Below are 26,945 nucleotides of genomic sequence, written 5' to 3' on the forward strand. Positions count from 1 at the left end.
TCTTCAAAGAATTTTATGTAAAGTTATAGAAATGCCATGAGGCACACATTTTTCAGTTTACGCTTTTGTATTTAAAGAGTAAGTATTTCTTCTATCGGACATTAGTCAGAAAAGAAAAAATCTTAATCATCAACAGTGGAAGTTTCTGAAAAGGCTGACTAGTGACAACAGTATGTTACAAAAAGTCAAGTTAACATGTATGATATGTGCAAATGCAGGTCTTTCATATTCTTGTATAAACAATTCATATTGTGTAAAAGATGCAATCAGAGAACCCTGGGAGCAGCAAAAATCATGCTCGAAACCAGACAAACTGCATTTTCAGGGACTGTGAATCTAGTGTTAAGTTTTGTGCCGTAATCACAGCCATGGTGATTAAATTCCTGCACGTTTAATCTATCTTAACAGAACAGACCATTTTAAATTTTTATCCAGTATTGATACTGAATACCCTGATGTGTCATTAACCATGGGCTACTTCGCTTAGTAACTTAAGGAAATACACGTTGACAATCATGATAAAAGTGCCAAAAATAAAGTTAAAAGTGAGAATTGAGCAATACTGAATTGAAAAACCAGGCGTTCTTCAAAAATAACTTCTAAGTAATTTATGTGATCGTCCACTGCCACTGCAGGAGGAACTGTGGTCCAAACCATGAAAAAAGTTCCCACTTTTTTGGAGTTTATTTGTAACGAAGTACTTATCGAAGTCACATAACTAGTGAGAGAACTAGTCAGGGCTTATACTTGAGGTTCTGACGCTCAAATCTTTGCCATGATGCTTTACGCCTACGTTAAGACCAAGGAACCATTCCTTGTACTTCTTTCTTCCACTTTAAGCCTTTAAAATTCTTGGTATATTTATACCTATGTTTGTGACCACCATGGTCAAAGCCTTTACTAGCAGTTTTGTCCACACTCAAAAACAGTGTTCAGTGTGTCAGTGCAGCTTTCCATCAGACAGAGCTATTTACATCAATAACGTATCAGGAATTTATTCTTTCTGATTGACTAGGTCCAGCTTGTAAATACTTGTCTCCTTCCCTAAGAAAGTTCTTAGATATTTTCTTTACTTCTTCTTTATGCTACACCAGGGAAGGATGTGACAGCACAGTTCTAACAGGACACATTGACTTTCACAAGAAATCCTTGTTGATATTTTCACTTAAGATTATTTATAACATAAATACAATTACTGTCCAAGAAGGTGATGTGATGTCTATAACACCAATACACAGACTTCATCAACTACATAAGACCTGCAGCTCTCAAAATATAGCTTCTCTTTTTTGAATATATTTTGTAGTAACCATTCAGGTAGCTAAATTTAAAAGGAGGTGACTCTTATTACCCTTGTGCAAGTTGATGGAGATCCTGATTCTTTTCCAGTGAATTATCACTTTATAGGTTTGTTCTGATGGCCCAAAGAGGACTCATTTTCAGAAATGTAATTTAAGAGTGTAGGCAGGCTACAGTAGCAGACTGATAGGTTCTATATTGTCTGAGAATTTAAGAAGCTAATGAATTTCCAGGATCCTGCTTTTCATTGATATCTACTTCAAAATCCATTTTGCTTCCTTGACTATATATATGAGTTAAAGATACTACAAAGAGTAGATCTCTTGTAGAAGCCTCCTAATATTTTTGGTTAAGGGATGATTCAATAAAGCCATTCTGGAAAAGAAATAACTCCAAAGAGAAAGACTATTTAACTAATACAAAACATATAACCTTCCAAAAAAGCAGGATTATGTATCATTGTTGCTAAGCCTCTTTTATTGTTTATTTGATTTATTTGACAGTATTGGTGTACTGTCCCATTTCTTACACCCCTTATAACAACCTTTTTGATGTATTTAACTGTTTGATGTAATTTAGTGTTTTAATGAATTTAATGACTGATGTATTTATTTTAGAACCCAAAATTGAACACTGCTTTACAAAATTATTTTCCTCTCCAAATTCAAATATTTTTTTCAAATAAAATGGAAATCTCAACCTCAGATCAAGCTTTAACAGCATACGCTCTCTTAAATGTCACTGAGCAGTGGCCTAATGAAATCTCTTTTACGATTTCTGCTGGTTCAGAATGGCTATAACATTTGCACTTATAAAGTTCCCACAGGAATTTTAATATTCCTGTCTTTATCACTACTTCATGAAATTAAGTCTACCCTTTGTACGAATTTGTCCACCCTACTAACAAATAGATATCATCCTATGTGATAAATAGTTTTGTGGGGACCTTTTATAGGAAAACTTGGTGTGGAATTTTTTTCAGGAAAAGAAAAAACAGGGGCTTCCCTGGTGGCGCAGTGGTTGAGAGTCTGCCTGCTAATGCAGGGGTCACGGGTTCGAGCCCTGGTCTGGGAAGATCCCACATGCTGCGGAGCAACTGGGCCCGTGAGCCACAACTACTGAGCCTGCGCGTCTGGAGCCTGTGCTCCGCAACAAGAGAGGCCACGATAGTGAGAGGCCCACGCACCGCGATGAAGAGTGGCCCCCGCTTGCCGCAACTAGAGAAAGCCCTCGCACAGAAACGAAGACCCAACATAGCAATCAATCAATCAATCAATCAATCTTTAAAAAAAAAAAAAAAAGGAAAAGGTGACTTGTCAATCATAGTTTATAAAGGACCTATAGGAATAAAGTTAAAACAAAAAACAAAAAAAAAAACAAAAAAAAAACCATTATGGCTTCTGCGACTTCTGACCCAGCACCAAATCTTAGCTCTGACTGGCTGGATTCACCTGTCTCCCGGATTTTGAGGTTGATAGGATTTTCCCTGAAACTTCAGCTCTCTGATGGGTCCAAGAAAAGTTACTGATTTTCAATTGGTTCAACTTTTTTCTTATTGCAAGCACAGCAGTCTGAGCTGAAACCAGAAATCCTCCACATGCGTTTTTCGAATGACACTTTATTGCTTGTTTTCTGAAATCTACTTTTATGGTGTTAATCACCGTGAATAAGGAGTAAGCATTTTCACCATAGATAGGATGAATTTTTACCGTCGATTTTAGTGATGGGAAAGTTTAGGTAGCAATAGGTTTAAAAAAACACGACTTAAGAACAACAACAAAAAAAGGTGGACTGATAGAAAGTAGAATGGTGGTTACCAGGGGCTGGAGGGTGGGGAAGATGGGAGATACTGCTGAAAGGGTACCAACTTTGACTTATAAGATGGGTAAGTTCTAGGGATCTAATGTACAGCATGGTGACTACAGTTCATAATATTGTATTGTACACCTGAATTTTGCTAAGAGAGTAGATCTTAAGCATTCCCACTACAAAAAAAATTAATATTAACTCTGTGAGGTGATGGAGGTGTTAATTTACCTGATTGTTGTAATCATTTAACAAAATACACCAAATCATCACGTTGTAAAATATATACAGTTTTATTTATCAATTACACCTCAATAAAGCTGAAAAAAAGAAAAAAAAACCCTCTTAATGTTCAACGGTCACTAACAGGGCTTAGGAGCCAGAGTAGCTTCCTTCAAATTCTTACTCCGATTAGCCCCAAAAATATAACCTTGGGTAAAAAGTTGGACGTTTGCCTCATTTCCTTTCTTGACAAACTTGCCTTTAGACCTAGTGAGATGCATTAAGTAGGATAAACCATGAAATGTGTCCACTGACCTCATCACAAAGATGTCAAAGTATTCTCGGCAAAGGGCCATTTTGAGGGGCCTGAGTGAAGAGAGACCAGACTGTCTGGATGGGGTGACAGGGGCCATAAATTGGGGTCAGAAAAAGCATACTGTCCTTCAGAGAAGTTTGACTATGAACATGAGAGGACAACAGGGTGACAATCCGAGGACAGAAGTTTGATCAGGCTTTTTTCTTCTTATTTTTTAACTAATGGAAATCACTAGAACATAACCATGAATTAATTTAAAGGAAAAGGATACAGGAATGACTACGAAAAAGAAAGCTCAATAAATGAGGAAGGAGAAATCTTTGGAGAAGGGGCAAGTAGCAGAATCTAAAGAGGATGTAGAAGGAGTTAGCTTATAAAGGAGAACAAACACCTCTTTAAGGATGGAAGAAAGCCAGTGAATATATATAGGGAAAAAATCAATAGTTTTTAGTAGGAAGTTGAAGGCATTCAAGCCCGAAGACTTCAATTTTCTCAGAGAAGTTGAAGGCAAGACCAACATCTAAAAAAAAGATTAAGTACGGCATGCATGTCATCATTTACATAAAAAGTTGAGTGATGCCCAGGTGTTCTGCCACAGTTCCTGTTGGAAAATCAGACTTACCTTGAACTGTTCAGTTTTAGCTCATTTTCTAGGGAGGAATATAACGTTCTGAAATAGCAGGGTACCCTGTGTTCTAATATTTAACAAATCAAAGTGATGGAAAGGGTAATTTAGAGCTAAACAATATAAAAAATTTTATACTAAGATTTAACCCGGAAACAGTCTAAGCAATGAATGAGTGAAGTTTTGGAACAATTTAATTTTGATCTATCAACTTGGCCACCTGACACAAAGTGAGCAATATGTGGTTTTGAAACATCATTTGCTATTTCATTTATGGCAGAATTGCTAGGTTCCAGCAGTCAGTCGCCTGCAGCACCCATTAAAATGATCTAGTCCCACTCTGCCCATTAAACACAGAGCATGACACGCTCCATCCAACAGGCAGAGAAATTACTAACATCAGATGTTCAAACACAAAAGGCCAAGGATGAAGAAAACATTCACTGCCATTTCAAGTAATCATTCCATTGTTACTGAAGTGAAACAATGATAGTATTAATATTACTGAGCCTCACTTAGTAAATGACTATTGATTTGCTAATATCTCCTCCTACACGTTCTGATATCAGGGAGTGAAAATATCTTAAAAGATCTCCTGGTAATATGTAATAATAATGATTCAGCAATTCACCATTCCCTGTCACCCCTTTAAAAAAATAAAACAATTAAATAACATTTTATCCTTCAGTTATTTATTAGTCATTTTTTGACATTATGTATAATAGATACCCTTTATAGTAAGGTTTATTAAATGGTTCTAAGACATGTGAAGTATCAAAGCATTTCCTCCCAAAATTTTCAATAAAAAAGAGAAAAATCTGAGATGATTAGGCAGGAACATAGGTAATCATTTTCCCCCAATAGAAGCATCATTCAGTGTTTTAGTCAAATAAATTATTTTCCTTCTAAAATAATTAACACCAATATAAAAGTTAATTTGTTTCTTATGGTTCAAAATGCAATGGGCTGTTAAAATGGGCAGATTTGTCACAGCTTTAGAACTGCTAACAGGACAGAGAAGCTTAGCAACTGTGGCCACAACGGAAAATTAAATGTGAAAATTCAGATCTAGCATGCCGCAGATAAATGTAACCCTGTAATCCAAAGTCATATCAGTAAATAAGTGAAAATTGAGCAATGCTATTAGGACACCATTCTCTGTGAAATCACATGGTACAAAATAGCAAAGAAAAGTCTATTGTTCCTCTCTCCGCAGGCAAGTGATTGAGCAGATTTTGATATTTACAAGTATTGATTCAAGGCATAGATGCACTGATACAACATGCCAGAAATATATATGTATATATACACACACACATATGTATATATTTCATATATTACGACCATGTTGAAATAAATAGGAAGTCAAAATTTTAAAAAGACTGGTTTGAGTTAACCACTTTTCAGCCTTTGTGATTTCCTCTTGGATAACAGAAAAGTTTTTTAAAGTGTGAGAAAATAGCAAATTACTATAGAATTATTAAAGAAATACTCTAAGAAATTTTGAGTTATAGAGCATTGGTGTTCAAATATGGCACTAGTTAGAAAATATTTTAAAAACTGGATAATGTAGAAAGAAAAATTTTAAAACTTACATATGTGAGATACTCAAATATTCGATAAAATAAGGTAAGTGAAAATTCTGTGGTCAAATTTTGTTTAATAGCATGTATATTAAATAGAATTATATGAATATGTAATTCTACATTAAATATAAAAATAATAATGCAGTAAAATATTTTACTGGGAATGAAAACATTTAGATTTGAGATCTTATTCTCCTACATAACCTCTCTGACATTAGATTTCTTTATGCAAAAATAGGGATAATATATTAAGTGCATTGCCTTTGTCATAGATGTGCTCCACATACTCAGTGAGCTATCTATAAAACTTCTAGGAGGGCTTCCCTGGTGGCGCAGTGGTTGAGAATCTGCCTGCCAATGCAGGGGACACGGGTCCGAGCCCTGGTCTGGGAAGATCCCACATGCCGCGGAGCAACTGGGCCCGTGAGCCACAACTACTGAGCCTGCGTGTCTGGAGCCTGTGCTCCCCAATAAGAGAGGCCGCAATAGTGAGAGGCCCACACACCGCGATGAAGAGTGGCCCCCGCTTGCCACAACTAGGGAAAGCCCTCGCACAGAAACGAAGATGCAACACAGCCATAAATAAATAAATAAATAAATAAAATTTTTAAAATTTAAAAAAAAAACAAAAACAAACTTCTAGGAAACTGCAAAACCCTGTTCAACTATGTGATGGAAATTGTGAAAATAATAATGGTACTAAAAAGGCTAAATTTTGAAAATATACTGTAGAAATCCATCATTTTTTGAGCCACCCCAATTCCTAAAATACACTGGGTTTAGATGGTTTCTATTTCACAATTAAAATCCTAAAAACTGTCAATTGTTTTACTTAGTAATAAATGCAGTCAATCCTCATTGCTCATGGATTTTATATTTGTGAACTTGCCTACTTGCTAGAATTAATTTGTAATCCCAAATCAACACTGATGGTACTTTGCTGGTCATCCGCGCATATACACAGAGTGGTGGAAAATTCTAGCCACCCAAGGTGCACATTCAAAGCTGAGGTCCCATGAGGCCAGCTCTCATAGTGTAAAAAATGGTCTTACTGCAGTCTACTCAGTGCCATTTTTCGAGTGTTTGAGCTTTTTCTTGGTGATTTCACTGTTTCAAGTGGCCCCCAACCGTAGTGCAGAAGTGCTGTCTAGTGTTTCCATGGGCAAGGAGGCTGTGATGAGCCTTAATAGAAAATATGTGTGTTGCATAAGCTTTTTTCAGGCCTGAGTTATAGTGTTACTGCAGTGAGTTCAATGTTTATGAATCAACAACATATATTAAATTAGGTGTCTTTAAACAGAAACACACAAAAAATAAAGTTTGTGCTAAAAATACAGTTGTAAAAAAATAAAGCTGTACAGATCTGTTGATGAACATGTTGTGAGCAGAGGCACGCAGGAACCTAACACTGTAAGTCCCCTAGGAGCCTGGTCTTGTATTCACTAAGTCAGTGTCTGTGATGATTTTACAGAATAGAACCAGCACGAATGATGTATTACAATGTATCATAATATTTCTTAACTTTCCTCCCATAGTCTAAGTACTCAAGTTAGAAAACTGTGTTTTAACGGGAAATGTATAATATTGCAATAGAAATAATGATCTTATTTGTCCACTTTGGGGACTTGTAGCTCCGTATGAATTCTATCAGTAATACGGCAGCTCATCAGAGTGGTCAGGGTTCAGGTTCTGAAGCTGGCCTTCATGGGATCAAATTTTGCCTCTACCACTATCAACTGGCTTTCAGCATGTAGATTAGCCTCAGTAAGTTGCCTCACCTATAAAAAGTAAAAGTGGAAAAAGCTAGCACATACATATAGAATTCTGTGAGGACTAAGTGAATTAATAATTATAAAGCACGTCGAAAAACACTCATCATATAGGGAGGGCTGTATAAAAGTTAATTATTAATATCTGCTAGAGTTTTTTAGATCTGGCAAAAGTACTGACAACATTCACAGTAGCTATGTCTACTCCAAAACATGAAACTATTTGTGATTCAATTAAAATAGCAACGATCTAATGCCGTTTAGTGTATGATGGTGACGCACACATACATCTCCACTTAACAAAAACTCACAATACACAATTACCTTGCAAATCAATGAAAATTACTACAGATAATGCTTTCTTGAAGAACTTGACAGAAATGTGATTCAAATACATTTTTCATTCCTTTTTAAACATAACCCCATGCCCCTCGCGCTATTCTAAACACCTTCTCCATTTCAGCAAACACAGATTCCAACCCTGCAGTTCTCAGGCCAACAAAGTGGAAGCCCTCCCTGACTCCTGTTCTTTCTCTCAAGCCCTAAATCCAATCCCACACCAAATACTGACAACTCGACCTTCCAGATACTCCCACATGTCGGCCACTTCTCACCACCTGCACCACGTCTGGCCAGGACAGTGGGACAGTTTCCCCTAAGAGTTCCCCCCGCCCCCTTTGTGTATTTTCAACAGAGCTGCCAGAGTGGATCTTTTTAAATGGATGCCATATCACGTCACCTCTCCACTCAAAAGCCTCCACAGGCCCTCTCATCACCTGGGGTAAAAGTAAATTCTAACGTCCAAGCAACGGGCTTGATGAGCTCCTGTCGCCTCTCTGACTTCTCGTCCCGCCCTGCCCGCGGCCACTCCACGAGAGAGCTGCCTGGGTCTCCTTTGCTCTTCTTCTAACACGAGCCACTGCCCCACAGCTTGCCCTCACCCGTTGCCTCTGCCCAGCCCACGAGGCTCACAGCTCAAATGTCACCTCTCCATCAGGACATCCATTAAGACTGTCTACTCCTCTCTCCTTGCCCCTCCAACATTTCGCTTTAGTTGACACGTTGTATACTTCATCCACTTAGGTGTTTTTTCCTGTTTCTCCCCAGTAGAATGTAAGCTCCAAAGAGGCAGGGATTTGTGCTTCTTTTATTCACTGCTGACCCCCTCAGCGCAGAACAGAAGGCACTCAAATATGTAAGTGCACAGTGTCCCTTACTCATCCATTTGGAAAATGGAAAGAAGACTGGACATGCAGCGCTAAACAACGTACAATGGCATTTAGTTCTGGAAGTAAAATAAATCTTTCTTTTGAGGTTGTTAGCAGGAACATATTTCTATAGTAATTACAATTTTTATGATGATGTATTTCACCCACATTTATTTGAAAGCAAATTATTTCTATGGATGGATGGTGGGCTGGTTATTACATGGTGGTAATGAGGCTACTCAGATTTGCTGAATCCATTAGTCAAGTTTCTCAGTGGTTACACGTACATTACTTGCTTTGGTTTGTTTTTGTCATTGTTTTATAATGTAAAATAATGTAAAATGTCTTATTATTCACTGTGTAGCACCCAGAACATAGTAGTCACTCAATAAATATTTGCTGAATGAATGAATGAATGAACAAACAGTAACTTCCTTGATGGCAGGAATTATGTTAAAAATAGTTGGTGATCAATAAATATTAGTTAATGATTAAAGATAGTCATCAGTAAATGAATAACAGCAACGGGCAGATATATAACTTTGCATATGAGGTTGGGTTATTCTATGGTGTGAGAAATAGGGCATTGCAGACCATGAAAATGTTAATAACCTGACAATTATAGATTTAATTCTATGTTTATACATGAAGTAAATCCAGTTTCTAGCTCTCAATTCTGCCTGGTAAAGAAAAGCAGTATCATCTGACATTGAGATCATGTGTGCTGAAGCAAGCACTTCTAAATACAAGTGTAGAATGAGTAGGATGAAGAATTCTAGAATATGTAAGAAGATGAATGTGGCTATAAGACAGTTTTTTTTTAGATATAACATGAGTTAATAATGGCAATATTAAATTCAGGCTGACTTCCAAAAATTGGCCTGCCATTCTTTCAGTCATTTGTGTATGTATTCAGCAAGTATTGATATATATACATTGAGTCTCTATAAAGTGCTGGCACTGTTTTAACAAATAGCCATGTACGCACCAGCTAGTTACTTCTGTGACTTGCTGGAAGCTAGTAATTTAGTTAATGCCTAACTTAGAGCTCCCTAATGAACACCACTGATATAAGCTAGATAAAGAATTAATGAATATAAATCAAATTGTTCTAGGCAGAAGAGATATTTATTATAAAGGCAACTGGCCATTAATAAAATTGAGTTATTGCCAGGGGAACAAACACAGAAACTGTGTCACACGAGAACAAAGGGAAAAGTAAATCGTATTTAAACAAACACAACATACATGATAAGGTGAAAGAAAAAGGAGCTCAGGAAATATGCTGACGATCCTAGCAGCAACTGGGGGGAAATGCCAAAGAATAGGGTAATACAATAAAAGTACAAAAAAAGGAGTGTAGAGAACTCACCTCATCAAAATGGAGCTATCATTGAGTCTGACAACGACATGAGGGTGTCCCCATTCAGGACAATGATTTAGTACTTCTTCTTCAAATTGTTATTTTTCTAAGCATCTGTTTTGGGAAATGGGACTGGTGCCAGTACTTATTGATTTTCCTTGGAAGACACTGTTTAACCTCAACAGGAACAAGGCACATGTACATTTCCTCAGTTATGCAAAGAGTCACAAGGAAGACCTAAGTAATTTGCCACTATATGTCTAACTTATTTCTATAATTATAGTGTACCTTATATATTGACACCCCAGGTACCAGTCCTCATGGGCTGCCCTAATCCCAGCTCTGGTTATAAACATGCTTCATTCCTGCCCTCTGGGTGGTCCAAGTTATTTGCTACTTCTAGTCTATCAGTGGTATTTCTGATACCCATGCTACTCCCAGCAACTGTCCCTATATGCTGAAGGGGAGTCATCTGCAAGTAGTTATAGCTTCTGCACCTTGAAATCACAACCCTGCCATGTACTGAGCCCTTCTCTTGGCTGTCCCTGTGATATTAAATTGTAAGAATCCTATGAGATGCCTAGACCAGGACTCAGGGCAGACTCTACAAAGAAGGTAGATCCTCTTACTCTGTTCCATCAGAAATAAGAAACAGATATTCTATAATGAAGGAAGGAAATCTTGGCTGGCAGTGAAATTAAGGGCTGACAAACTCTCTGAACTCAAGAAGGGGAAGTCTTCATCCAGCAGTGTACAATGAGGAAATGGAAGAAGGATTTTAAGAATTCAAGCTCAGTCACATGAATATTGGTTCCTGAGAATTGCATGAATGAAATGAAAATAGAAAGCCTAATTTGGCAAAGGTTTGGTGTAACTAATCATAATTACTTAGAGAAAATAAATGGAGACGGGCCTTGAAAAAGTGACTCTCAACTAATATTCTGAATCTCTCAACTAATATTCAGAAAAAAAAAATTAAAACAGGAAAACCACAAAAGCTATGAATCTAACTTTTCTATCTCATTCTCATATAATTATAGCCCAGCTTCACCCAAGTCATCCAGTGGTTGAACTATCCAAAAAAAAGTTTCAAACAACTACTACAGACCAAGCCATTTCTTAAAAAATCTAGCCTGGTGTTCTATGAGTTCTGAGAATTCCAAAGAGTTCACAGCTGATGATTTCATAGTATCACTCAAAAGACCATATAGTTCCCTTCTGAGATGTGTTTTAAATTTTCCTTTAATACTAAGCAAATACTAAGTAGATCTCACTGCCTTTGTGCTGACTTGTTAGTTTAATTCCTCTTAGGCTCAGTTTCTATAAAGTGAAGATTTGTTCTTATAAATGAGTTAAGTACTTTTTCACGTGTTTTCCTGTAGAGTACTAGCTCCCCAAATGATTCTATTTCAAGCTAAATCATCTTTATTTCCTTTATCTTTCCTTATTTATTTATTATAGCTGCCATCTTCCAGGATTTGAAAGGAACACATTTCCAGTGATATACACTTCTACTATAAAAACAAAAAAAGTTTACAAATTCTTGAGGGGCAAATTAGACTAAACTAGGCCAAATTAAACCTCTTACAAGATTAAGGAAATCTCCATTCATAGTCTTCATCCTAAAAGGCTTCTGCTTAGGATTTTAAAAAGGGAGAAGAAAGCAGTGTAGTGGGATTGTGTTTTTTAAAAAAAGATATGTTCAAGTCCTAAGGCTACTATCTGTGAGTGATCTTCTATGCAAATAAGGTCTTTGCAGATCAAGGTAAGATAAGGTGGTATTGAGTTAAGGTGGACCCTAAACCCTATGACTGGTGCATTTATAAAGAAAAGAGATGGGTATTTGGACACAGAGACACAGGGAAGAGGGTCACATGATGATGGAGGCAAAGACTGGAGTGATGCATCTGTAACCAAGGACCACCAAGGACTGCAAGGGATCCATAGGAGCTAGAAAGAAACAAGGGAGATTTCTTCCCTAGAGCTGACAGAGGGCATACAGCTTTGCCAACACCTTGATTTCAGATTCCTGGCCTTCAAAATGTGAAAGAATAAAGTTCTCTTGTATTTAGCTATCAAGTATGTGGTAATTTGTTAAGACAGGCAGCATGACCCTAGGGAGAAAGGACAGACTTTGGACAATGACCTTAAGTCCAGAGATATAGTTTGTTTTTTGACCTATGGAAAGTTGCTTAATATCTTTGAGCACCAATTTGCTTGTATGTGAAATTTTGAGGGCTCATGTGAAAAGCCAGGCACATAATAGAAAATCATTAAGGAATTATGCAATTTTTATTAATAAAGGGAAAAAAAGCAAATCATTCATTCTTACTCTTATATTCTAGTATGCTTTCTAAAAAATCCTGCATAATTTCTTAAAATCTTTGTTAGAGATAAGCTAATCAGAAAGAATCCCAATTCTAAAATAATTATAGTATGTGTGAGGACCCATGTCAGGGTCTAAGCTATAACTCAAGACAATGACAACAAATAACTCCAGTGATTTTTATACTTAGAGTTTTCACTTTCATGTAAACGAAAGTTGTAGACACTTCTTTGCTAGATTTAAACAAGAGAAGAAGATTCAATATAAGCCACATAGCCTTACTATCATATACCTAGTTTGGCTAAAAATTAGGAGAAAGAATTGAAAGACAAAACAACAATTATCAAACCATTTTAGTTAGCACTGACTTGCGAGGTATCAAGGCATATAATTTCCAAGAAAAAGGCAAGAGGAATAGAGCTTGGTGTGACATCTACACAACTTGTTTTATGAACTATGTGGTGACGCACAACCTTAGTCTCTAATTATCTTGTAATTCCAGGCAAATAAGTGATGACATATATACACATTTTTTTTCTCACCTGAAGTATTACATATTGTGAAGTATTATTGGTTAAATATGCAGACTTTTATATGCCATCAAATCTTCAAATGGTAATAAACTGAATTGCTTTACTTACTAATACAAGCAGTAGGACAACATCAGGGTTATCACATGCACAGGCAATGTGCATTGGTGTCCAAAAATCTTCGTCCTGGTGGTTGACATTGGCCCCTCTGTCAATCAGGATCTCTGCAATGAAGACATTATCATACCGGGCACACTGAAAAAAGAAAAAAAGAAATAAAAGAAAGTATACTATGATAACAAACTATGACAGGTTTATTTGGAATAAACCTAATCCAAATTTCCTTTCCATAGGTAGACAACTTCAATGCCAATTTTGGAACTTGGGAGGTGGAGTTAAGCTGAGGAAGAATGTATTCATGTTCCCTAACTAACCTACAAGGAAAGAAGCATATGTAAGACTGAAAGGAAAATTGAATCCATGGACAGTGGAAAGAAAAATAGACTAGATATTATAGAAGACAAGATTAGTCATTTGAAGGCAGTAATATAGATTATACAAAATGAAACACAAAGAGAAAAATGACGAAATAAATGAACGGAGCCTCAGTGAGTTGTGGGAAAACTTCAAACTGACTGATAGCCCCTCAGACTGACAGCACAGGAAATGGGTACTACAGAGATACATGTATGTTTTTGTTATTATTTAATTACCTTTATAATTAGTAATTAGAAAACAGCCCAATTTTTAAAAGTAGGCAAAAGATTTGAACTTTATCAATATTTTATAATAACTATAAAGGGAGTATAACCTTTAAAAACTATGAATCACTATACTGCACACCTATAACTTATATAATATTGTACATCAACTATACTTCAACTTAAAAAAAGATACATGAGTTGTGGTTCACAATTATAACACAGTCATTGAAGAATCTCCATATCTTTCTTCATTCTCTGGTACTCTCAAGAATGTACAAAAAGGACAATGCAAAATCATGGTGCACATTCCATATGGAAGAAGATCTGAGGGGTGCCATTTTTGGGACACATGGAAGCACTTGGGGCAATGGCAAACACATGAACTTTGAAGGATTAGTTTCAGTTTTGAACTAAGATATTTGTGTATCTGATGTTCCATGTCATGTGTAGCAATAACAAATGGTCCCTACCATCAGGGCCTGATTATGTGAACCATGACCCCATCCACACTCACTGCAGGTTTGGGTACAAAGACTGATAAGGTGAGGACCAGAGAATAAAAGCTAATATATCCATTTTAGAATTTGGGGCCTGGACCCAATTTCTTTTAGGAAATTCATATGCAAGTAATTCCTATTCTTCTCTCTTTTTCGTTTTGATAGCTCCCTGCATAATCAAACCGGATGTGACCTCGTCCTTCTGTGCCCATCAAGATGTCCTCAACCTGCACGTCAGAAATCCACATTGATGATTCAAAGATACCTAAGGTTTAGCTTTCAGTCTTTTACCAAAACATAGTTAATTAGACACCGTGTTTAAAGTGATACCCACCCTCTCAAGTGACGTAAGTTTTAGATTCACATTTCAGAGGATCGTGAATAATAATTTGACAGCAATAAGTACCGTCTAATCACACTTGTCTGCAAAGATGATGATGGCTGAATATTCCTGGTACAATGTTCTTACAGTATTATTGCTAAATAGTAAACTTCATTCTCCCTAGAAAGAATTTTCATCAAGCTAGAAAATCTTCCTCCCAATTCAGGTAGTTTTTCACCATGTTTAGCAATTTCTGGGGACACTTTATGGAACCATAAGAATGGCTGAGGCCCCGCTCTGTCACCCTCAACAGAACTCAGACAACATCAGTTATTTCCACCTGGAGACAAGTCCCCAGCTCCTCCTGTCACTATCGTCTCCTTCTTGAAGTGCCAAGCAGGACTAGCTACATAATTTATGCAAAATGAAAATACAGGGCCCTTTATTCAAATATTCCTAAGAATTTAAAGATGGCGACAGCAGAGCATGAAAGCAAGCTTGGGCCCTTCTAAGTACAAGGCACACGCCATGAAGTCTGCCCTGAATTTTGAAGCCCCTTGACCAACCTGCCTCCCAGGCGCCTCATGTCCACACACTCTTCCTTCCACTGGACCTCTGGAACAGTCCACTTCAAGTAAACGTTCCTCATCTGGAAATGTCCAGAGAACCTAAGTGGAAATCTATCTCTCTGGAAACACCATCTCTCTTGGAGCCTTCCCCTGTGCAGGTAAAGTTATTCTTTCCTAGGACCCTGAAGAAGCTGGGTTATTTTCTCAGCTTATCATTGATTCTTCTAGAATCACTGCATGTTCACCTTCATGTGCTTCTTTCTAAGATTCACTCTGCCCTTACATACAATGCTCTTCCCCCAACCTGGTCCAAGCCTTCATCAAAGGCTTAGGAACCATGACCACGGTCTTTGCTCCACTTTTGAGCACCGCCAAACAATGAGGCATCAAGTACATTGGGTCACCCACCCTATATGGGAGTTAAAATGTCTTCCTTCCAGTACTCAGGCATCTTCACCTACATTGTACTTTAGCTGCCTATTCCTCATCACCAAGATTAGCTCCACGCTGAAATATTAAATTCTGAAGTCCCAATCTGTGACCAGAATATTCCATTCTGCCTCTTACGGTACACTTAGAAAACAACATGGCCGATAGCTCCTTCCTCTGAGACGTTCATGGAATTGACCAGAGTTAGAAAGTGACCACTTACACTTTCAACACCAGCTCAGTAGTTCACAATTTCTCTGGCAATGCATCCTTTCACTCATTGTTAAGTTTGTAAACAAAGGTGATATTTCTCAACGTACAAAAACCCACTACAATGTGAATGACTGATTCAGCCCCAAAGACTCTGAAAACTATAGAAACCAAATCACAAACAAAGACAATTTTAAACTTCAAATGTGTTGTCTTTTCCCTCCACCTTATCATAAGGGGTATTTTATATGTTTTAGTTCTGGTTGGCTAAGGTGCAGCATGTCCTGAACGACCCTGAAATCTACCCTCAGAAAATCAAAAATTCGATATACACTGTGTTCACACAGCAAATCCTATGGTTCACAAATGTAAGTTATCTTTTGCCAGTTTTTTCTTTTAAACTGGAGTCAGATCTACTGTAACATAAGTTTTCTCGATGATTATCTATTTTCAGTATCTATTTTCCCTCCTCTGTGTTGATTACAAAGCCATTGGGACAGAGGAGACCAGCAAAGAGGTACTAGGCCAACAATCAATTTGATGCGGATTCATTTATTGAGTGGATACCATGTGCCAGGCATCGTTCTAATATTAAAAACTATGTATTTCTGCACTGCCTGGCAGCTCTGGGGGGAGGAAGCAACAGGACTTACACAGTCAATTTGGATTAGCCAAGTTCCATTTTCTTGTCCTGTGTTTATGGGTTCTTAGTGGTTCAAAAACATTTCTACAATCAGAGAGAGGCAGAGACAGAGAGAAAGAGACAGAGACAGAGAGAGGGGAGAGAGAGAGATACAGAGAAGCAGAGAGGTAGAGATTCATATCAGTAGCAAAACGAATTCAAATCTGTTGCAATTTCCAAAATTTTTGACATCACTCTGGAACTTCCATATGGTCCTGTGCATTCAGTGTCAATCCCATGGGCCATCCTTTTCAGCCAGTGCTTGGATCTCTGCAAAGTCACTCCCATTTCTCTGCCACTATATCACATTGAAGGATCATATTCATTACAGTGTCATCTTGAATATACTTCTTATCATTTTTGCTTTTCATGTATCTTCTCTCTGGTAAACATTTATACTCCCGATTACCTTGCCATAGATAAACTATCCAGAATACTCTGCGTTGAAGTACAGTTATTATTTCTACTGGCATTCCAAACAGCACAGCTTCCGGCCAATTGAACCAGACTCTAATTATGGAACAGGTCATTGCTAAAGAGGTTCAGATGTACCCCTGATGCACACCCTGAAATTTTAAACTCCTAATAACACTGTTATCCTTTTCAGTGAACGCAAACTCTGCTCCTTCAGCTGCAGCACTGGTTTGCTTTGCTGTGAATCGCCAAGATTTTATTAGGCAGTGCTGTACTCCAGGCACTGTGCTTGGCAATGTATACGTAAAGGACCATGACATGGTAATCACCCTTGAGAAATAGAACAGTTCAATGAGATTGAGGGTGTACAGAGCATTCTATAGAGTCACAGCAGAGGGTCCCCAACTGCCTGGTAAGAACTGGACAATTAAGTATGGGAACACGAGGGTTAAGGGGCAGGGGTTGAGACATTCATAATCCACTGATTAAATACATATCCACTGAGGACCTGCCACATCTCCACCATACGCCAAGCCAGAGGGTTGGTATTATGAACTAGATGTCCTCCCTAATCAACAGCTCACATTCAAGGGGGCAGTCAAAAGAGGCAACCAAAAGAGAGATAAGATGCGGAAGTCCAGTGAGCCATGGAGCCACCTTAGAGGAGCAGCCCAGAGTAGGAAACAGTCTAAAAAACACTGAGGAGGGATGAAAATAGCCATTCATGGGATTACATGAAATCTGGCATGTCTAGAGAGTCAATTAAATGATTGGAACTGTTTGCTCAAGGAAGGCCTTTCTGAGTGGGGGAGTTTCAGACTTCCCTAAGGGAGAACCTTTCAGGATGCAACACTCCAATTCTCCTAGAAAGATCCACACCAGTGGTTTCAATGCTGGTTGATTGAAAATTTTGTTGGAGGGGAGCACAGTCCCAGGAAGTCTGTGCCTAACTGCCTTCACCCTGTAAGAAAGGGTTCTGATTTTTTACAAATAGAATTCCATTGTTGCACAGATAAAACAAAACAGAACAAAACAAAAATCTCACCAGTAACTTCACTTGGGAATTTTTGTTTTTTATAATTGATGTTGAATGAACCAGTTCTGTGTGATCTATTTACTCAAAATGGAAAAGTCACTCCCTTCAGTTTCTGACGGCCTTCCAAAGATCTCCACAACTTGCTCTTCCATTGCTTTTTCACCCCCTAGGTCATGCACATGGGCCATCACAATAAAAATGCACCCACAGTTTGCAGAACAAAGGTATGATTTTCATCCAGGATCCAGCTGGATACTGATCTACATCCTGGACTCAGACTTTCCAGTTATGATGCCATGATTCTCATGGACCAAAGAGATGTGGGATTTTAAAAAGCAAAGCACAGTTGGGAATTTGAATCTTAAATCACATCCTTGAAAAAACGTAAAAAGGCCATTGTTCACAGCCGATGGCAACTCTACTTCCCGTTCCCAGGACTTTGCAGCATCCTGCAGTCTCACCAGACATCAGAATGGCCCAGCTCTCTTTCTCTCAGTGACATCGTCCTTTCGCTTCCATCTTGCCTCTTCGTTTGCCTCTCTGCTTTCTGTTGCACTGTCCTGTATGGATGTTCCCCCCCATTCCACCACCCCCAGGGAACTCCCCAGGAAAATCCCCTGAAGAGGGCATGTTGTCTTCTGGTAGGATTCATTTTTTTGCTAGAAGGTACCCCTGCAGCCTTTACCCTTTTTTTCCTGGGAAAGCAAAGGAGTTACATGATCAATGCCCAGATGCTCTGGCAAGCAGGGCAAAGTATGGATAACTTCCATGTAGGGACTCTTTTTGTTCTTTAATACCTAGGTAGTTTCTAAAGTCAGATATTCCTTTAAACACTGTCTCCAGAGTCCCAATATTCTGCTTCTTTTCATAGCATACTATTTTCTGCTTGATTTTAAAGATATGAAGCCATTGAACTGCTGTTGCTGTAGTAAACTGCTAATTATCTCTGATTCTTACAGCTCCTGAGACTTTAGAGAAACTTAGAAGAAAGCCCAAAGAACAGCCCAATTCAGAGACCCAGATATTCTTGTAAGAATAGAATAGTGATTGAAACTTTTAGAATTTAAGCTTCTAATAAAAACATAGTTCTAAGAAGTATTTTGTATTAATTTGTTTTATTTATTTTCATCTTTTTTTGGCCATGCCACATGGCTCGTGGGATCTTAGTTCCCCAACCAGGGATTGAACCCCGGGCCCACGACAGTGTAATTTCTTTCATTATGTGAAACATACATGCTTATTATTTAAAACATTCAAGCAATATATAAAAGAGTAAAAAACGAGATCTTGTCTCCTCCCCAACCTGAGTCACTGTTAAAAATTCCTTGTCTATTCTTCAAGATTTTTGCAGCTGTTGAGAAGATTCTCCGCCCTCCCCCCTGCCACCATGTCTACCTGTCTTGAGTGTAACATATACACTATTCTCTAATCTGCTTTTGACATTTACCAAATGTCCTGGGCATATCTGCACATCCATTGCAGCTTGTTTTCATCAGTGATGTGGAACTCCACTGCTTAAATGCCTGCCTTTATGTTAAAATGAGAATTCACCAGGTAAAAGAAAGAAGATTTGCCTATTTCTAATGTATTTCACTTAAGCTTCACTATGGTCTCCTGCTGTCACAGCACAGAATCAAAAGAACTTGCATTTCATACTCCATGTAAGAGGGTTTCCTTACAACCAACCAGGAGCTCCTTCTTCATAGCTTATGTATGAAAGGTCATAATGTAAAACTCTGGACAGCATTTTAGCAAAGTTCCATGTGATTCTGTTTTCAACTCCATACATAGCATTGTTTCTTCCAAAGAGTTACAGCTGAGTTTTTTTCTATATTGCCCTCACAGAGACTAAAATCTTAGGGTGCAGATATTGTTACTTGCTGCCATTATTTCCCCTCTAATGGTACCTGATACTTGCGATACACTTGATTCATAAATTATTGAATGAAGAGTAGATAAACATGCAAATTCAGACTTACTGTTGAAAGTTTATTTAAAAGATGATAAAACTAAAGATTGTATATGATGAAAAAATATTAAAACCTGTTTGTCAACTGTCTACCTTTAATACAGAGGGAATTATTAATCTACAACGTAAAAGTTACTGTGGCATTTCTAACAGGAGTCTTCCCCAAATCTCCACTTACAGTCAGGTGCTCAGTGAATAATAATTGAGTTAAACAAGCGAAACTCTGGGGAATCTCAACAACTTCCACCACTTATTCCTGATGCCCTGCATGAGCATATGATGCCATTTTCTCAAAGACGTTGCTCTAACATTATATAATTAGAGCTTCGGCGCTGATAAAGCATCAGGCTTCATACTGCAGGATGCCCAAGAGGTGGGCTGAGCACAGAGCTGTTCACACTTTACATATTCGAGGGCGAAATTGCCTTTTTCACTACCTAAGCAATTTTGAAACCCTGTAATTTTGTCTCTCTGGCAACCTGCAATTTTTCATTTGTTTTTATTTACTCAGTAACCCAAGGAAAAGGAGGCTCAGCGCTGAGCCCACATTCCTGCAGCCATCAGGAGGTTTACTTACATGTATTCCGGTTTCAAAGCCGCTTTATCTTAGTCTCACAAACAAAGTCTAACAGTAAAAAAAGGCAGTGTGTTTGCATTGGACCCAGAGCTAATGCAGCGCTTCCCATCCACCTCATCACCTTCATCTTCTCACTCCTTCTTTTTTCTGACTCTACTGCCTTTAGACTCGATTACCTGGACCTTCTCATTAGCCAAAAAGAGCCTTATATACAGTTCATCTATCCATTCATTCATTCATTTATTCATTTATGGTGTGTTGAGTATCTATCATGCATCACATGCTAAGGATATAAAAGTATCTAAGACATCACAGTTTCTGAAAATTCAGTCTAGCAGCAGAGAAAAAGGGCTCATCCTCCATTAATTACAATCCATTGTGACAAGATCAACAGCAGAAGCAAGGATCATGTGTCAGGAGACCTTGGATACAAGAGTAATTCAGTCTGATCAGGAGGGTGAGAAAAGGCTTCAGAACTACCTCTGAAGGTGGCCAAGTGGTCTCATCATTTTCCTCTTTCTCTATCACCTGCTTATCCTGCTTCCAGGTCTACTGTAATCCATGGTTTATTTTTCTTTCTCCCTCAGAAAACTAAACTCTATTAGCCTGTGTTTTGCATCTTTGCACCCCTAATATCTATCACAGCATTATGTATTAATTAATTAAGTAGTTAATGGGTTAATGTGCCTACCAGACAAATCTACTGAGTACCTACTAAGTGCCAGGCACTCCCCTAAGTGCTGCAGGTATAACAGTGATGAAAGAGGCCAAGTCCTAGCCCTCCTGGAACTGACAGTCTGGGAAACACAACATTATCACATGAGCCTATAATCTGTTTGGTGGCAACTGTGTTACAAGGAATGAAACAAACAACGGGATAAAAGTTGAGCTGATTGTGGGGCAGTGGGAATGGGCTGCTATATCCTTTGGGACAAGCCCGGGAAGGTTGTTCTGTTAGATGATTTTTGAGCAGAGAGGCGAAGCAAGCGGGGGAGTGAGCCATGCAGATTTCGGCAGGGGAATGTTCCAGTGGAAATAATGGTGAAAGCACGTGGGCAGGGGCATGGTGGGCACATTAAAGAACCAGCTAGAGCAGGAGGGGGTCCCTGGAGATGCGTGCACCAAGGTGTGGGCACATTCCACGTGGCCGTAGTAGGACTCTGGAGTTTTCCCTGAGTGGGAAGGGAAGTTCCTGGGGCATTTTGACGGAGTGACACGATCTGGTTGCTGTGGGAGAAACAGACTGTAGGGTCCACAGGGACGGGGCCAGGGAGGTGAGGGAAGAAGGTGCTGGTCCAGCGAAGAGGGAGGGTGGTTTATCCAGGTGAAGAGGGACGGCAGCATTCTGGCTGTATTTAAGGTGAAGAAAGCAACCGCTGCTCTGCTGATTGGGAAGACTGAGCGTTAGGTGCTCATTAAAGTTGGATACATCATATACGGGTTGGCCAAAAAGTTCGTTTGGGTTTTTCCGTAAGATGTTACAGAAAAAGCCCGAACGAACTTTTTGGCCAATCCATTATGTGAAGAAGTGGCCATACTTCTCTTCCTTTCTCTCTCTTTCTGTCAAACACACACACACAGAGTAAGAATACATTACATTCCTGGTTAATACCAACAATGAACTGACATGATTTGTTCAAAGCAAAGGTCTGTCTTCCACTAGCCCAACTGGAATAATTTGCTGTCTGAAAACTTAATCCAGGTATCACTGGGGAATTTACTGTGGAAAGACTACAGTATTTATAGTTAGATGGTCAGAGTTTAAGCTCCAGTACTATCTACTACTGTGTGAGCTTAATTCTTCTATTTCTCAGCTTCTTTTTTTTTTTTTTTAAAACATCTTTATTGAAGTATAATTGCTTTACAATGGTGTGTTAGTTTCTGCTTTATAACAAAGTGAATCAGTTATACATATACATATGTTCCCATATCTCTTCCCTCTTGCATCTCCCTCCCTCCCACCCTCCCCATCCCACCCCTCTAGGTGGTCACAAAGCACCGAGCTGATCTCCCTGTGCTATGCGGCTGCTTCCCACTAGCTATCTATTGTACATCTGGTAGTGTATATATGTCCATGACACTCTCTCACCCTGTCACATCTCACCCTTCCCCCTCCCCATATCCTCAAGTCCATTCTCTAGTAGGTCTGTGTCTTTATTCCCGTCTTGCCACTAGGTTCTTCATGGCCTTTTTTTTTTTTTTTTTTTCCCCTTAGATTCCATATATATGTGTTAGCATACTGTATTTGTTTTTCTCTTTCTGACTTACTTCACTCTGTATGACAGACTCTAACTCCATCCACCTCATTACAAATACCTCCATTTCATTTCTTTTTATGGCTGAGTAATATTCCATTGTATATATGTGCCACATCTTCTTTATCCATTCATCCGATGATGGACACTTAGGTTGCTTCCATGTCCTGGCTATTGTAAATAGAGCTGCAATGAACATTTTGGTACATGACTCTTTTTGAACTATGGTTTTCTCAGGGTATATGCCCAGTAGTGGGATTGCTGGGTCGTATGGTAGTTCTATTTGTAGTTTTTTAAGGAACCTCCATACTGTTCTCCATAGTGGCTGTATCAATTTACATTCCCACCAACAGTGCAAGAGTGTTCCCTTTTCTCCACACCCTCTCCAGCATTTATTGTTTCTAGATTTTTTGATGATGGCCAATCTGACCGGTGTGAGATGATATCTCATTGTAGTTTTGATTTGCATTTCTCTAATGATTAATGATGTTGAGCATTCTTTCATGTGTCTGTTGGCCATCTGTATATCTTCTTTGGATTTCTCAGCTTCTTACCTAATAAAGTACTGGACCTCCTGGTAAGGATTCCAAAGATAGTGACCAAGAGGAGAATCTTTATCTATGGAAAGCTGTTCACAGCATGTCCTTAGTCTAAGATTGCTTGTCAAAACCAAACCTAGGATCCAGGACTAATGAGCCCTTGAAAATGTCACGTAAGCCATGTAACGATCGGAGGAGAAAAGAGAGAGGTTTCAAAACCAAAACACTCTAGAGAAGGAAAAGGGAATCCAGAATTCTCTCTTTCCATCTCAATCAATGCTGGAGAGAAATGGCTTACGTTCTTCTATGGTGTTGCCCATCAATATTTGGAGTTATTTTTCCACTCTTCTGCATGCATAATATGACTGCCTGCACCCCAGATGCCTCCAGTCTTGGGCAGACACAAGGTTCTCTTGTTGGCAGTGGTTCTCAACCTTGGCTGTAAATTAGAATCACCTGGGGGAGCTGTGCCCCACCCTGATGTTCCATCTGCATCCCAGAAAAATTAAGTCAGAATCTCCAGGCTGGGAGGGAGCTGGGAGGCAGACACCAGCATATTACAGCTCCCAGGTGATTCCAGGGGGCAGACAAGGCTGAGATCCAATACCAGATTAGGGAGCTTCCATCAGATCGATGCACGACCTCCTTTAACATGGATTGCTCTAATGTGAGGAAATACAGCATTTTTTAAATATTGGTAGACAATTCTCAATTAGGTTTTTATGTTATGTTAATTTTGGCATTTTTCAAAATCAATTTTTAAGCTTTAAATTAGCCCTAAAGACCACTAAATGGAATAATTATTGATATCTCCTTTTACTTCATTTTTGCCCTTAACTGAATCAGCAAAAATTTCTTGCATGTAAAACTACTGTATTTATTTGTTTATGTGGTTACTTACTTGTTTATTCACTTAATCGTTCCCTGCTTGTTTCCAAAAGAATGTAGTAAAGTTTTATTCACATTTATATGATCTGAGCCACAAGCAGAGAATAGTAAAAGCTCATTGGATCAATAAAGAAAGTGAAAGAAAGGATGTAAAAGTAAAAGAAAGGATGGCTGCCTAATGCTGTATAATTGATACAACATTGTTTTGCTTATTTGTTGAATACTATTCATGTTCAAAAGCATCTTCTTTAGGGCAGAGACTTGAACTCCATTATTTACAAACTATAATGTGAGTAATTAACAAATATTAATGTATCATTATCCAAGCCTGTTAACTTGAAACACATCATTGTTCTTATCACCATCAGTTACACGTGCATTTTGCTTCTGAGTTTGGAGCCCATCATTGGTTCCCCTTCCACTTGGTGTCACCCATTCTCACCCGGTCATCACAGCTCTTACCAAATGGAGCAGGGACCCTCCTGAAGACACGGGCATGTGGGGGTCGGCCCCCTCCTTCAGGAGACGCAGCGCTGGAAGAATGAGAGAGGAGAGTTACACGGCATCTTTCTTCAACATCCTGAATCAAAAGGTGTAGCATTTCATTAGTATCTAAACCTCAAATAGCCATGAAAGCCAAAGGAGATGCATGAATCGCCATCTGACTTTTTGTGTATTTAAGATCAGCAGTATTTCTCTTCACATTGAAACTTATTTCTTGGTTTGTCAGCATCACGACCCATTACAGCCATGCAAATTATTCAGAAAGGGGAACACACTTTTACAATTATTTTTTTGAAGTGCCTGGCTTGTGCATCCTTTATAGAACAAAAATAAATAAATAAAAAGAAAGAAATGACTCCACTAGGCTCATGTATGCTTTAGTTCACTTCATTTTTATTTTTTAAACTCATTAGGACTCATTGGCTTAAAACAATAAAAGTTTACACTTTGTACATTAAACTTCCCTTCCTGCAATTACCCCTTAGCCCTGTTTCCATCATTCTCCCAAAGCCATGTGTATCTAAACTAGTAACGTCAAACAAATCAAAACAGATGCTACTCATCAGAATAAAGGCACAGCTGGAAAGTAACCTATGTTTCCATTTGAACAGCAAAGGTGGACTGGGTAGGACATGGAAAGCCCTTGGGAGATCGATTATGTCTCATTCTCTGCAAATTGCCATGGGCTCCAAGAGGCCATCCATTCCCCAAGACACTATCCCAGTTTCCACGGTTAATGGCAGTATCGTAGCTTTCATAACAAGCCATTCATGCTTTTTCCACAAATAACTAAAGCAAAAGTTCCTCTTTTAGTCCATTATTACACAGAACGGTACAAAATGGTTCAGATTCAAACTCATACCTCACTGAGCATACTGTCTTTCCTTTAACTTTCTCCGTAATCCGGAATGTCGGCAGAACACATACTCTTTTCTACGTCACCCCAAATCTTCCCTGTGTTCCAATCTCTAGTTTGTTACCATCTTCCCAGCTCTAACTGTACAGCTCAGAGGGCAGACACAGTTACTCCTGCACAGCTTTCTCTCCAGGAAGGCCATCTCTTTGGTGATGTTTGCAGCGGGTATGAACAGGAGATAGGTCAGCCCCTCCAACACTGGGGGTAACATGTGAGAGCAGAGACAACCCACACCCAGCCCAGCACATCCTCCAAACAGCTTTCCCGAAACTGGAGCACCCTTTGTCCAAATCTCTCTCCTCAGGGAAGTCAGATGCATTCCTGTTCTCTGACCAGCAGCAGCACTTGGACTGGTTCCTTGATCTTACAAGCTCCAGCCTCTCCCAAAAAGAAGTGCCTACGTAGATGCATGTCTACAACCACTCACTGACCCAATGGCTTTCCCTTGATGATCTTTCCCTTGATGATATTCTTTCTTCAATAATCTAATTCTTTTCGTAACGTAGATTCTCCTAATGTGGGTAGTTTGTTACAAAAAACTTGTTGAAGGTGTAGATCTTACAGGATCAGTTGTAACCTGGAATCACATGGCTTATGCATTTGCTGACTCAGGCATCTCCCTTGTCAGCACTTAGGAGAAAAGTCCAGGAAGGTGAGGCCTTTGCCTTTCTTTTCCTCACTGTGTTTCTATGAACCAGCCTGTTGCCCAGCCGTATGTAGACACTCTTCGTCACTCCCTTTCTTGGCCTCTCTCTACACATACATATAGTAAGTGGATGCACGTCTTGTTCCCTCACATACTTTTACCCTTAATTTTAAAAAGTCTGTTCATGACAACAGAAAGTTCATTAACTATGTTTACCAATGGTTTTCTCAGAATCAAAATAGCACTTTTACCCTAATATTTATTTGTTTAGCAAATGAAATCATTCATCTTGAACTAGCTGATATATATTTGGTGCTTTGTATTCTTTACAGCAAAGAATTTGTACTAGTGTGATCACAAATAGAGAGGAAGATTATATTATATTAGTTAAAACATGAGTAAAACGCTGTCAGATTTCTATATAGAATCCACACATGTGGTGAATTACACATAATATAGATCTGTGATACATTGGCCTTGGGGTTAGACAGATTTGAGGCCAAGCCCCACTGGGAAAGCTAACCCACCCTCCTGGCACTGCATGAGGATCACTAAATGATTTTTATTAGTATAATTACTATAAGTCATGAAACCCATAATAATATATCACTGAACACATATCTTAAGGTTTACTCTAAATTTTCTCAAAACCTTTTGATTATTAAATGTTGAATTTAAGTGTAGGATATAAGCAACACAAATTTACCAATATTCATTGAAGGATGAGTGTACAATTTG

General features: G+C 38.6%; 1 protein-coding gene across 1 annotated transcript in view; it reads right to left on the reverse strand.

Annotated features, from left to right (window-relative positions):
- MYO16 (myosin XVI) overlaps positions 1-26,945 on the reverse strand; it is a 422,800-nt gene that overhangs the window by 348,588 nt on the left and 47,267 nt on the right. Inside the window, exons 2-3 of the mRNA XM_061170768.1 lie at positions 24,604-24,674; positions 13,162-13,305 (exon numbers count right to left, since the gene is read on the reverse strand). Coding sequence (XP_061026751.1) covers positions 13,162-13,305; positions 24,604-24,674 — 215 coding nt within the window. The remainder of the gene's footprint in view (positions 1-13,161; positions 13,306-24,603; positions 24,675-26,945) is intronic.

This window comes from Eubalaena glacialis, chromosome 16 (genome assembly GCF_028564815.1).
Source record: "Eubalaena glacialis isolate mEubGla1 chromosome 16, mEubGla1.1.hap2.+ XY, whole genome shotgun sequence".
Taxonomy (NCBI): Eukaryota; Metazoa; Chordata; class Mammalia; order Artiodactyla; family Balaenidae; genus Eubalaena; species Eubalaena glacialis.